The sequence below is a fragment of the Mustela erminea genome, chromosome 9 (genome assembly GCF_009829155.1).
Source record: "Mustela erminea isolate mMusErm1 chromosome 9, mMusErm1.Pri, whole genome shotgun sequence".
Lineage (NCBI taxonomy): Eukaryota > Metazoa > Chordata > Mammalia > Carnivora > Mustelidae > Mustela > Mustela erminea.
Window position 1 is genome coordinate 98,041,179 of NC_045622.1, and position 14,573 is coordinate 98,055,751.

The following is a 14,573-nucleotide window of genomic DNA, read 5'->3' on the forward strand; positions in this document are numbered from 1 at the left end:
ATGGAGCAAGAAAGAACGGAGTCCTTATTTTTTCTAGCTGAGGTACATTTTTTAATCCTTAATAACGGCAGGTCTCCTGCAGTAGGATATGACACAATTTTAATAATAGTCTTAAAAGATGAAGGCAACACCAAGCTAAATGAGAACAATTTGGTCCCAGGACTTGCCTGGTGTATTGACTTTTCTTTATCTGTGTCATTAGGCAGATGGATTGCTGTATGGCCATTCTGTTACTGAAGAAGAGAGTTTACTTGTGGAGAAGATAATTGAATGGTTAATGGTAATGCCAGGATCTGGTGGTGTGTTTGTGGAGCATCAGCCTGGCCTGGATCCAGTGAAGCTCTGCCCCTGGGAAAAACAGATCACTGCAGGGATGGGATAGGAATTCACTGGTATGATGATTAGCTCCTGTCAGTAGAAACACAGCCTCCAGGGCATGCACTTGGAATGATGCAAGTCTGCACATTTTGAAATTCGGTGCCATTTGAAAATGTCACCCTGCCCTCTTTTAGCTCAAATTTATTATGTGAAGGAAAACATCTTACTAAATATGTTTCTTCTAAGATGTAAGTTGGAAACGGTTTACAAATTAAGCTCAAAATACAGCCAAATGGCGGGCACAGTTCCATAAATTGTTTGTAAATAGATTATCTGCCCCCACTCACCCCACAACCTTTCCCATTTCGGTGAAATTTGAATTCTTCTGCCATCTACAAGGTTTGTTACCTATTTAAGCCCTTGGACACTTAGAGCAACTATTTTAAATCTTTCTTTAAAAATCATTAGAAACTCTGAACCTATCAAAACAAATTCCCATTAAGTGCTTAGATGATTTGTTTTCAGAACAGGTCCTGATTTACTTGTATCTGCTAAGTTGAAACTCTAATAAGTAAAAACATATATCTCTTTTGTTGATGAAAGTTCATGTAAGCAGATCCTGGATGGGGCCAGAACTTTGGTTACCTTGACATTATCCTGGAATATTTATTGTATTCTGTCTGCTTTCTACTTCCTGAGACTGTCAGTTAACTGCCTTTTGGAGGTCGCAAGGATGACATCAGGTTGACTTCTGGAGGTAACCTGAACAAGTTACTTGAGTATTAAACATCTTCTTATTAATTTGAATTACTATTTTTGAAATTATTGAAACAATCGAATCACTTTACATATATACACAATTACATATGTACATATATTAAGTATAATTATACTTAAAATGTATTAGTTCATCTGTATGACTATACTCACAAACTGTGCCTTTGGATAGAAAGCCTTAAGCTATCAACACTTTTGGGCTGGATTTACTTTAATTACTCTTTGAAATTATCAAAATTTAAATGTCTGCCTAATGCAGGTCATGAGCTTAACAACTATAAGAATGTGTTTGAAAGCAGTGATTCAACATTGAACTGGGAGTCCAAGATATAGCTCTGCCATATGGCTCTTGGGTTTGGTTAAAGCCTGTCTAGGAGTAGAAAAAAGAGAGCTGAAAGACAATAAATATGTGGATATGTGAGCCTGGATGTTGGAGGAATAGCAGTCAGGCTCTGGCAATGGCAATCTCTCATTTCTGGATGCAGGATTAGTACCACCATTGCCTGGGCCCAAGGATCAATACTGCTTTCTTTGTATGAATTCAGTTTCATGGTTTAATTAAATTTAATTAAATGACCTGTGTGTGCACAATGAAGCATTAGAAATTTGTGAAAATAGATAAATTAGCTATCCTTAAGCATCCACATAAGGAGATAGAACCAACCTGAAATTTAAAAAATGGCTAGGAAGCCAATTGAATTATTGCTGATATGCACCCTATGTTTATCGTTAAAAATATCTAGGATAGTGATGGTGAAAGGGACACTGGAGAGGAAGTAAGGCCGGAGGGAGGATAATGGATTTCTTGACAACAGATGGCATACACAGAGGCAGGAGGAAGTCAGGAGTTTAGAAGAATAGAAAATAATCATGAAAATTTTGTTAGTCTTTCCCAAATATTCTCATGCTGGTACTTCTTTTGATGCTCATGAAACTATTGTGAGGCAGGGTATATAACTCTTAGAGAGGCTCTAGAAGATGATGGTTAGTAGCTTGTGCTATGGATTTGCTCACAGACTCACCCAAAGTCCCAAGCTCTCAAGCATTATCCACTGCATCAGAGAATCAAGATAATACCATTCCATGTCTCATAAGTCTTTAGTGGGACATAAAAGAGGAAATCATGAAGCTCTTAGCACAGTACCCTGAAAATAACTCCACAACACATACTAACTTTAACCATTATTACACTGTTTAATTTTTGCAGGATTAAAGATTATATTAAGTCAGTAAGTATCATAAGTGGGACAGAGAGTGAAGTCTACTTGCTCTGTACCCATGGCTTCTCACTGTACTAGAGAGAACAAGGTGTGTGTTCTGGTAGTAAAAAATGGACTTGATTGCTGTGAAGGAGACATACAAAAAAAAGTGAGGTGATTTATTTATTTTTTTAAATTTTTTAAAATTTCTTTTTAGCGTAACAGTATTCATTGTTTTTGCACCACACCCAGTGCTCCATGCAAACCGTGCCCTCTCTAATACCCACCACATGCTTCCTCCAACCTCCCACCCCCCGCCCCTTCAAAACTCTCAGATTGTTCTCCAGAGTCCATAGTCTCTCATGGTTCACCTCCTCTTCCAATTTCCCTCAACTCCCTTATCCTCTCCATCTCTCCCTGTCCTCCATGCTATTTGTTATGCTTCACAAATAAGTGAAACCATATGATTATTGACTCTCTCTGCTTGACTTATTTCACTCAACATAATCTCTTCCAGTCCCGTCCATGTTGCCACAAAGTTGGGTATTCATCCTTTCTGATGGAGGCATAATACTCCATAGTGTATATGGACCTTCCTTATCCATTTGTCCATTGAGGGGCATCTTGGTTCCTTCCACAGTTTGGAGACCGTGGCCATTGCTCCTATAAACATTGGGGTACAGATGGTCCTTCTTTTCACTACATCTGTATCTTTGGGGTAAATAACCAGTAGTGCAATTGCAGGGTCATAGGGAAGCTCTATTTGTAATTTTTTTTAAATTTATTTTTTATTTATTTTCAGCATAACAGTATTCATTATTTTTCACCAAACCCAGTGCTCAATGTAATATGTACCCTCTATAATACCCACCACCTGGTACCCCAACCTCCCAACCCCCCACCACATCAAACCCCTCCGATTGCTTTTAAGAGTCCATAGTCTCTCATGGTTAACCTCCCCTTCCAATTTCCCTCAACTCCCTTCTCCTCTCCAACTCGCCCTTTCCTCCATGCTATTTGTTATGCTCCACAAATAAGTGAAACCATATGATAATTGACTCTCTCTGCTTGACTGATTTCACTCAGCATAATCTCTTCCAGTCCTGTCCATGTTGCTACAAAAGTTGGGTATTCATCCTTTCTGATGGAGGCATAATGCTCCATAGTGTATATGGACCACATCTTCCTTATTCATTCATCCGTTGAAGGGCATCTTGGTTCTTTCCACAGTTTGGCAACCGTAGCCATTGGTGCTATAAACACTGGGGTACAGATTGCCCTTCTTTTCACTACATCTGTATCTTTGGGGTAAATACCCAGTAGTGCAATTGCAGGGTCATAGGGAAGCTCTATTTTTAGTTTCTTGAGGAATCTCCACACTGTTCTCCAAAGAGGCTACACTAACTTGCATTCCCACCCACAGTGGAAGAGGGTTCCCCTTTCTCCACATCCCCTCCAACACATGTTGTTTCCTGTCTTGCTAATTTTGGCCATTCTAACTGGTGTAAGGTGATATCTCAATGTGGTTTTAATTTGAATTTCCCTGATGTCTAGTGATGATGAACATTTTTTCATGTGTCTGATAGCCATTTGTATGTCTTCATTGGAGAAGTGTCTGTTCATATCTTCTGCCCATTTTTTTATATGATTGTCTGTTTTGTGTGTGTTGAGTTTGAGGAGTTCATTATAGACCTTGGATATCAACCTTTTGTCTGTACTGTCATTTGCAAATATCTTCTCCCATTCCGTGGGTTGCCTCTTTGTTTTTTTGACTGTTTCTTTTGCTGTGCAGAAGCTTTTGATTTTGATGAAGTCCCAAAAGTTTATTTTCGCTTTTGTTTCCTTTGTCTTTGGAGACATATCTTGAAAGAAGTTGCTGTGGCTGATATCAAAGAGGTTACTGCCTATGTTCTCCTCTAGGATTTTGATGGATTCCTGTCTCACATTCAGGTCTATTATCCATTTTGAGTTTATCTTTGGTAAATGGAATTGATTCTCTAATTTCCCTTTTTGTATTTTCATTGTTAGTGTATAAGAAAGCCACTGATTTCTGTGTATTGACCTTGTATCCTGCCATGTTGCTGAATTGCTGTATGAGTTATAGTAGTTTGGGGGTGGAGTCTTTTGGGTTTTCCATATAAAGAATTATGTCATCTGTGAAGAGAGAGAGTTTGACTTCTTCATTGCCAATTTGGGTACCTTTTATTTCTCTTTGTTGTCTCATTGCTTTTGCTAGGACTTCTAATACTATGTTAAACAAGAGTGGTGAGAGTGGGCATCCTTGTCATGTTCCTGATCTCAACAGGAAGGCTGCAAGCTTTTTCCCATTGCGGATGATATTTGCTGTGGGTCTTTCATAGATAGATTTTATGAAGTTCTGGAATGTTCCCTCTATCCCTATACTTTGAAGCATTTTAATCAGGAATGGATACTGGATTTTGATCTTTTTCTGTATCAATTGAGCTTTTTCTGCATCAGTTGAGAAGACCATGTGGTTCTTCTCTCTTCTCTTATAGATTTGTTCTATTACATTGATTGCTTTGTGAATATTGAACCATCCTTGTAGCCCAGGGATGAAACCCACCTTGTCATGGTGGATATTCTTTATAATGTGCTGTTGGATCCTGTTTGCTAGGATCTTGTTGAGAATCTTAGTATCCATATTCACCAGGGATATTGGTCTGAAATTCTCCTTTTTGGTAGGGTCTTTGTCTGGTTTGGGGTTCGGGTAATCCTGGCTTCTTAGAAAGAGTCTGGAAGTTTTCCTTCTGCCTCAATAAAAAGTGAGGTGATTTCTATGGGTAAAGTCTTGAATGTATGATTGAGGTATGTATTAGTAGTCGATAAGAACTGTGATGAATTTATAGACTTTAGACAGAACAGGCATTATTATCTATAATAATGTATTATGCTTTTTAATACCCTAAGTCCTAAGATGGCTCACCGAACATCTGTTTGCAAGTGTGAAGATTTTATGCAGGTATTTCTGAACTGCTGTCTTTGAGAGGGACAGAGTCCCTTAGTTGGCTTCTTCGAACCCCCAACATACCAGTCATCTACCATATATGCCTCTTCTCTAATTGAGGAAATGGAGCCCCGGAATGCTGAACAGTGTCACAACACACTCAAGGATTTAGAGGAATAATTTGAAATTAAACCCAGCTCTCCTGATTCTGAGACGATGTTCCTTCTACTTTATTAGAGCTACTAAAATTGTATCAAAGTTCTTGGGCCATAGATTGGGGTTAGCCCATATTGTAGACTGCAAACAGTGTCCCGGAAGCTGTGTACCTTGTTTAGTAAAAGAGATAATATGAAGAGCGTGTCTTTGGGTTTTAGAGGAGCCTAAGAGAACCTTATTTTATATGCCCATTTAAAGTAGTGGTCTCTAATGTGTTTCCACCCAAGGGCAGACAGCCTCTGCTAAGTATCCAGAGCCAGGAGAACTTTACTACTGGAGGGGTACTTTCCCTGTATCATTTGGGATCAATTAAGATAGAGCTGTTATGAGATTATACTGTTAGCAGGTGGTGGCCATATTGGTGGCTGGAGAAAAAAGCAGGTCAAGAATGTCTGAGACACAGTGTAAAACTTGTCCAACACATTTAGTGATTACTAATTAAAAACAATATTCTTTTGTAGATTTTCTATCTCAGAGTGGTGTGCTTATATCAGCCCATAGTAAATGAAGAATCCAAACAATGTAACTGAATTCATTCTTTTGGGCATTACAGAGAACCCGGAGCTGCAGAAAATACTCTCTGCTGTTTTTCTAACCATGTATGTGTCCACAGTGTTGGGAAATCTACTCATTGTGGTAACTGTGATCACAAGTCAGAGTCTGAGATCACCTATGTATTTCTTCCTTACTTGCTTGTCCCTCATGGATGCCACCTACTCTTCTGTCATTGCCCCGAAGATGATTGTGGACTCTCTCTCCAAGACCACTACCATCTCATTAGAAGGCTGCCTGACTCAGCTCTTAGCAGAGCATTTCTCTGGTGGTGTGGGGATCATCCTTCTCATCGTGATGGCCTATGACCGCTATGTGGCCATCTGTAAGCCCCTGCACTACATGACCATCATGAGCTCTCGCGTGTGCTGTCTGCTGCTGGGAGGGGCTGGGCTGGGGGTAGTTTTCCACGCAGCAATACAGCTTCTCTTCATGTATCAGATACCCTTCTGTGGCCCCAATGTTATTGATCACTTTATGTGTGATTTGTTTCCCTTGTTGAAACTGGCCTGCATGGACACGCACACCCTGGGTCTCTTAGTCATCCTCAACAGTGGGGTGATGTGTGTGACCATCTTCCTTATCCTCATCACCTCCTATGTGGTCATCCTCTGCTCCCTGAGGTCTTGCAGCTCTGAAGGGCAGCGCAAAGCCCTCTCCACCTGTGGTTCCCACCTTACTGTGGTCATCTTGTTCTCCGTGCCATGCATTTTCCTATATGTACAGCCTGTGGCCACTTACCCCATAGACAAGGCAATGGCTGTGTCCTTTACCATTGTTGTGCCCATGTTAAATCCATTGATCTACACCCTGAGGAATGCTGAGGTAAAAAATGCCATGAGGAAACTGGTGAAACGAGTGACCCTGGATGTCACTGGCTTATGTGCTAAGGAAAGATTTTTCCTACAAGGACAATGAGTTCCTTCAAGTCTCATTCATTCCAAATCATTGGGTACCCTAGAGCCAATGGCATCTTTTATGTGTGCCATTTAGATTAAGATACTATAATCAAGTTATTTCTTAATTCTCTAGTACATTTACTCCAACCTTGTTTTTAGAAGACTCTGGGAACCCTTTTTCCTCTTCCTTTTTTTTTTTTTTTTTTTAAATTAATTCAAGTCTGTTTTTCAATAATTCCAGTCCTGATTCAGGGCTTTTGTTTGTTATTAGTCTGCTTGCTGCTGAACTTCTCTTTCCCAGAGTTATTGCTTGGCTGGCTCCATCTCATTTTTTTTCTTTTTTCTATTTTTACCTCCTTACGGTGAAGTTTCCACATCTCTTTAAACAAGTCTCTCCTGATGTTTTTCCCTCGGCATTCCCCTTAGTTATTCTCTGCCTCTTCATTCCTGGATTCATTTTACATGTCCTTATTTTGCCTCATGTCAAAAGAGAAGAAAAAGCCCATGGCAGCATAAATAACTGGTTGTGAGTAAAAAATTTAGGAATATAATGTTTCTGCTTTAATTTTAGAATTACAGAACTGGAAGGATCTTAATGATATTCCTAGCCTCAAATGTTTGTACTCTGTTTGGGAATTTTTCTAGTGTCAAAAGTAGATCCAAAAGCCCCATCTTCTATTAAATAGGTAAGAGCTGTTTTTATCATTTGTGTTGAAAGTATTACCTGTCAGTTTGAATGCAAATTTCTTCTCTTAACTCTTACAAGTTCATTCAGATTAAATAGCTTTCTCGTTAATCATATTACTTCAGAGTTCAGTGTCTGTATTCTTTTTTTTTTAATTTTTTAAACAATTTTTTAAAGATTTTTATTTATTTATTTGACAGAGAGAGAGATAGATAGATATCACAATTAGATAGAGAGGCAGGCAGAGAGAGAGAGAGGGAGAGGAGGAATCAGGTTCCCTGGGGAGCAGAGAGCCCAATGTAGGGCTCAATCTCAGGATCTGGAATCATGACCTGAGCCGAAGGCAGAGGCTTTAACCCACTGAGCCACCCAGGAACCCCCCAGTGCCTGACTTCTTCTTCCTCTTCTTTTTTATTTTTTTTTAAATTTATCTATTTATTTATTTATTTATTTTCAGCATAACAGTATTCATTGTTTTTGCACCACACCCAGTGTTCCATGCAAACCGTGCCCTCTCTAATACTCACCACCTGGTTCCCCCAACCTCCCACCCCTCGCCTCTTCAAAACCCTCAGACTGACTTTTTAACAGTAACATCTGAAACAAGTTTTGATCTTACTCCCCTTTTATAGGAACTTGCTGTTAATAATGTTAGCTTATAAATCATATGATTCTTTCTCTATTAGAACTGAACATTTAAGTACCATTCAAGATACAATTGCATAGCAAAATAGAGTAAAAGGGTGTCATAGTTTGGAGAAGAATATCTTCTTAAAAAGCTATTGCCAGCATGAAGTTAATGGAGAAACATTAGATGAACTGGCTTCCTATTTCACTGAGAAAAATTAAGTCATCAGAAGAACATTTCCACAGAGTCATGACTATCAATCTACCAGCATCTGTTCAATTATATACCACCTTCTTACCATCTCCAATAAACACATAACCTTGCTCCTATCCAAAGGCAACCAATCTCTTTATAATCTGTGTTCTGAGCCTCACCTCCATTTCACTTACATAAAGGCATCTCTTATTTCACCTATATTTCCCTTACTGATGGATCATTTGCTTCAGCAAAGAAGCAGTCTGTCATTTCTTTTATTTTTAAAATGAAATCTTCCCTTGGTCTTATTTCCTTTATCACATACTACTCCATTTCATTTCCTCCTCTTTGTAGCAAAACCTAAGAGGTTCTTTGATGCCTGTTACCTAATTCTTTCTATTCTCTTTAAACATTTTCCAGGGATACTACAGTACCTAACACTGAAAATGCTCATTTCAAGGTCACCAGTGACATCTGTGTCCTAAGTTTGAGTAGTCTTTCCACATTTCTTATGGACTCCACCATTAATCCCAGTCAAAAGACTGAAGTATCTTTCTGTGTTCTAATCAGACAATAAGCAATACAAAAGTACCTCCTCTTTCCCTGCAATTCTAGAACTGCATCAGTAACTCACTCTATCTCACCCTGGATATTCACCGAGGCAGTGGTCCTTTGGGAAATTTGCTGGCTCTGCCCAGTAAGGCCCTGATTTTGAGACACCATTTTCTATAATGAATTAATAACACCCCTTCACCAGAATGACAAAGTATATTTTCATTAAAATTGATAAACTTGGGGTGCCTGGGTGGCTCAGAAGGTTAAAGTCTCTGCCTTCGGCTCGGGTCATGATCCCAGAGTACTGGGATCGAGCCCCGCATCAGGCTCTCTCCTTGGTGGGGAGCCTGCTTCCTCATATCTCTCTCCCTCTGCCTTCCTCTCTGCCTACTTGTGATCTCTCTCTTTGTTGAATAAATAAAATCTTAAAAAAATAAAATAAAATTGATAAACTTGATTCTTAAATTTGTACGTATGTGTAGCTATGTTTGAACATCCTTGGCAATAAAATCAGTGTGAGGGACATAGAGATAGGGGACAGGATCTTCTATGAACCAGAACATACCATAAAGCTCTGCTTTGTAAACATTTTTCTGTAGGCCTGTTAATAAAGAACTTTAACGAATGGAAGAAATGGCCCAGAGATTAAGCCATCTATCTTTGGAAACTTGGTATAGATTTTGTATATTAATAAATGATGAAGGCAGGATTTTAAATCTGAGGGTAGAATGGTTTATTGGATCAATTCTAGAAAGGCAAATTGCTATTTATCTCCCTCTACTTGATTCCCCTCATTTCATACATTTCTTTGTGCTTGTCTCTGTCTCTGTTCTCTCTCAATTTTGCCTTGTAAAGCTGTTTTTTGAAACTTCACCTAATATTTGCACAAATAACATGTTTGTTATATAATCTGTCTCCCCCAACTGCACACTATTATTTCAGTGTTACAGCTCTCATTTCCTCTAACAGAATCAAGTAATTAGTGGTGGAGAAAACAGGGCATGGAATAAAGTGGAAGATGCCAAGTGTGGTTTGAAGTAGGGTCCAGAGTTCCAGAAATAATTGCTGGAGTCCTGCTGTTGAGTCATGTGTTTAGAGGATCAGCTTCTCTAGGAATGTGGTCCTGGTCAGATGGTTCTTCTGGTCAGGGAATCTCTCTAAACTGTTAGTGAAAAGATAATAACACTTGTTCCTTAACACCACAGGGGAATAACACCTGTCCCTCAATACCACAGGTGAAAGTGCTTCTGCAGGTTCATTTTTCTGATGAATCAATTCAATGCTGCTTCTTTATGTCAGATGTGAATAGATATAAAAATAGGTAGGATACAGGAGTGTGTAGAACAACAGACTCCTGGGTATGCACCCTCTCCGCAGGGACATTATGAACTAAGTCTAAGTTTCCCTCAAGCTTCAATCCCAGGGCTACCTAGATTCAGAGTATACAGACCTGCCTTTCCCTCTCTTTTAACAAAAAAATGGAAAAGAGAAAAAGTCCTTTAATCTTTAAAAATTGTGTCCTTTAGTTTTAAAACGATGACATATATAGCTTAAGTACTGAGGAATAAAAAGTAGATTTCAGATTAGACTATACATCTTTGCACATTATTCATAAAATGTGTTAATCTTTAACAAGCACCTGTTGCTACTCTACTTCCAACACATTACAGGTCCTTGTGGATTGATGTTGTATTTCATCCCAGGACTCAGCTCTTGTATTTAGTAAGCACATGGGCACATTGTCTTAATGCTGCACAGAGATATTGTATTCTATCCCAGTGCACAGTTTTTTATTCCTGAATATGAATGGAATGGAAGGCGTCTTCACATGGAAACCCAGAAGAATTTGGAAAATGAGAAAAGAAAAAAACTTTAATTGGTTGGAGACATTAAAGTTTTGCAAATACTTGATCAAATCAAACCACATGAAACTGCATTTTGAAAAATCATACTGATGTGAAATTGCCAAACCCTGGTGAGAACAGAGAAGCAATTCCATAGTCATCCAAAAGTCATGACCTTTCAGGGAAACTTCTTTAAATTGCATTTGGAAACCAAGGAGGAAACTCCTTCCTTCCTTCCTTCCTTCCTTTCTTTCTTTCTTTCTTTCTTTCTTTCTTTCTTTCTTTCTTTCTTTCTTTCTTTCTGTCTTTCTTTCTTTTTTTCTTTCTTTCTTTCGATTTTTATTTATTTATTTGACAGAGATCACAAGTAGGCAGAGAGGCATTCAAAGAGATAGAGGAGGAGGAAGCAGGCTCCCTGCGCAGCACAGAACCAAATGTGGGGCTGGATCCCAGGACCCTCGGATCATGACCCAAGCAGAAGGCAGAGGCTTTAACCCACTGAGCTACCCAGGTGCCCCAAGAAGGAAACTTTTGCTTCTTTACTTTTTTCCTGGAGACCATGTTGAAGATTGATAAGTAGTGGGGAACATTCTCTACCTTGTCAGCCAGAGTTACTCTTCCTCTCCCTCTTACATGTACAAGTAGGACTTGGGACACACTTCACATGTTGGGTAGCCATTGAAGGGGCTTTTCTCTGTGCAGTATGGAGATTGCCATCACCAGAATTTTCAAGAAACTGACAAATGGTGAGATTTATAATGCACATTTTTGCATTTTCAGAGAGGATTTTAAAGTGTGAGATAGTAGTTAAAAAATGGTTCTGTTGTCCAGCTACCAAGTTTAATGCAAGCATTAGTCTATCACTTTGCTGTGGGCCACTGGGCCAGCTGTATAACCCTTTTTCACCCTAAATCTTCATTTTTAATGTAGATCATATATAAAAAGTCTCAAAGGATTTGGAAACAAAATAATCCACGTGGTGTTCACAGGACGGCACTTGACACAATACTATGTTATCAGTAAATAGCAGCTGTTAGAATGCAAACATTTTTTAGAGGTTTAGGAGTACCTAATACATCAAAGCTAATGAAATTAGAACTTATTTAGTTTTTCATCTTCAGGTTAAATCCCAATGCTGATGTAATGCAACATATACCTATTTAGGTCCTAGTCATATTATCCTATTTTTTATTCGTTCGGGGCTCCTGGGTGGCTCAGTGCGTTAGGCTTCTCCCTTCAGCTAGGGATCATGATCCCAGGTTCCTGGGATTGAGCCCCACATTGGGCTCTCTACTCTGCGGGGAGCCTGCTTCCTCCTCCTCTCTCTCTCTGCCTGCCTCTCTGCCTGCTTGTCATCCCTGTCTGTCAAATAAATAAATAATTTTTTTAAAAAGACATTCATATGTGGCTAATATGTACTAATAAGTGCATAAAATCTTAAATTCAGACTGAAATAGGATTATAGAATATTACATACAATGGTGACCATACTATTAATTCCTCATATAGTTTTGCTTGTTTCTTTTTTCTTTAATGTCCTCTACCACAGAACTAATAGATATGGGTATAAGCAAGATGTCAGAGAAATAATTCAGGAGAGCAATCATAAAGTCAAGAGCTAGGCTTGAATAAAGTATTAGTCACAATAGAATCTCTAAGGTCAGAAATGAGATCCAATTAGGTCAGATTAAAAAATGCTATGAATGAGTTACAGTCTAGGGGCACGGGGGTGGCTCAGTGGTTTAAGCCTCTGCCTTTGGCTCAGGTCATGATCTCAGGGTCCTGGGAGGAACTCTGCTCAGCAGGGTGCCTGCTTCCCCCTCTCTCTCTGCCTGCCTCTCCTTCTACTTGTGATCTCCCTCTGTCAAATAAATACACAAAATCTTTTACAAAAAAAATGCGTTGCATTCTAAACTGGATACTCTAACAGTCTGGGTAAATGAAACAGAAAGGGAATCAGTGATCTAGAAGATAAGCTGAGGGAAAGAAGGAAGTTGAGTAAAACAGAGATAGGCATCTAGAAGCACACGAAGAAAGGGCTGGAGAGATTAATGAAGACATTAAATGTTCCAATGTCAGAATTCTTGGGATTCTCATATAGTTTTAAAAATTTACTTGAATGTTCAAACGGGAATTTCTATTATTTTCAAATGACTGATGCTAGAATTAGCTTTGTGCCAAAATGAGTGGGAAGGAAATAGTGGGCAAAGGGGAGAGTGGGGAGGCAAAATTTCCCAGGTCACAGCCCTGGAGATGGTTCACAGTTCCATTTACAGCCACGAGGGTCCTTGAGCAATCTCTGGTGCACTTCCAGTGTATTGAAGAGTATGGCTATTGAGGAAGAATAGACCTTTGAATGTTTGGGAAAATTTGGGCCATGATACATCTATTTGCGAAAAGCTTATAACAGTTTAACACTTTTAGTTTAAGAAGCTATGTTATGTTATCATGAGAGTTCCACCTACACAAATTAATTATACTGGACACTTGATAAAATGATTTTCAAACTCCCTCTCCTTTTTTTCTGAACTGCTGATTTGATGGAAAATGATGGTGCTGTGGATTTGAAGATTTTTAGGGGTGTCTGGGTGATCCATTGGCTTAAGCATCTGACTGTTGCTTTCAACTCAGGTGGTTGATCTAGTGTCTTGAGATAGTGCTCTGCCTCTGCATTCTGCAGAGTCTGCTTCCGACGGCTCTGCAAACCTGTTGCAGTTGCTCTGCAACTCTGCATTCAGCATGGAGTTTGCTTCAGATTCTCTCTCCCTCTCCTTCTGCCCCTCCTGCTCATAATCTCTCTCGAGAATAAATAAATCATCTTAAATAAAGTAAACTTGATTTTTAATTTTAAATTTCATACAGTTCTCTCTAGATACTTACTGAAAATAAAAGTCTATTATTTTTGTATGTTCACATCTTGATTTTGATTATATTAACATGTCTGTATAAATGGGCAGAGTTATTATGCATTTGTTGTTTTTCTCTTTTCACATTATAAAAATGCTTCACCATTCATGTCCTCACACTATTAATTAGTGTTTCACTGTCAGTATCAGGTGCTATCAATCTGTCATAGCCTGAATTGCAGAAGCATCCTCCTATTGTTGACCACGTTAGATATTTCTAAATTTTCACTATCATAAATTACATGACATCATCCTCCATTATAAAAGTTATACTACCCTGGGGCACCTGGGTGGCTCAGTGGGTTAAGCCACTGCCTTCGGCTCAGGTCATGATCTCAGGGTCCTGGGATCAAGTCCCACATCGGGCTCTCTGCTCAGCAGGGAGCCTGCTTCCCTCTCTCTCTCTCTCTCTGCCTGCCTCGCTGCCTACTTGTGATCTATCTCTGTCAAATAAATAAATAAAATCTTAAAAAAAAAAGTTATACCACCCTATTTCACTTTTAGAATAACCTTTAGTGCGGGAGTTACTACTATAAGGAACACAAACATGTTTGTCAGTCTGGAAATAATGCAAAGGAATTTTGCAAATGATTGCATGAATAAAGCAGTTTTACTGCAACTTTAGAATTAGTATATTTTTAAAACCCATGATTTAAAATAAAACCACATATTTTACCTTATGATAATCTAAAATTTCAAGCTTACTGTGTGTGTAGACAGTGCTTAAAAATAATGCCATTGATAGATTGTATCTTTAAGTAATTGGGCATTATCTTCTGATTCTACATTCATTTATTCTGTGTTCTTCATCAAAAGGCCTCATCCAAACATGAA

At 38.9% G+C, this 14,573-nt stretch overlaps 1 protein-coding gene across 1 annotated transcript; it reads left to right on the forward strand.

The window, feature by feature from the left end:
• Window positions 1–5,979: 5,979 nt before the first annotated feature.
• On the forward strand, window positions 5,980–6,945 carry LOC116599874 (olfactory receptor 4C6-like). The gene has a single exon (XM_032359826.1). It carries the CDS (start codon window positions 5,980–5,982, stop codon window positions 6,943–6,945), a length of 966 nt encoding a protein of 321 aa, XP_032215717.1.
• Window positions 6,946–14,573: the final 7,628 nt, after the last annotated feature.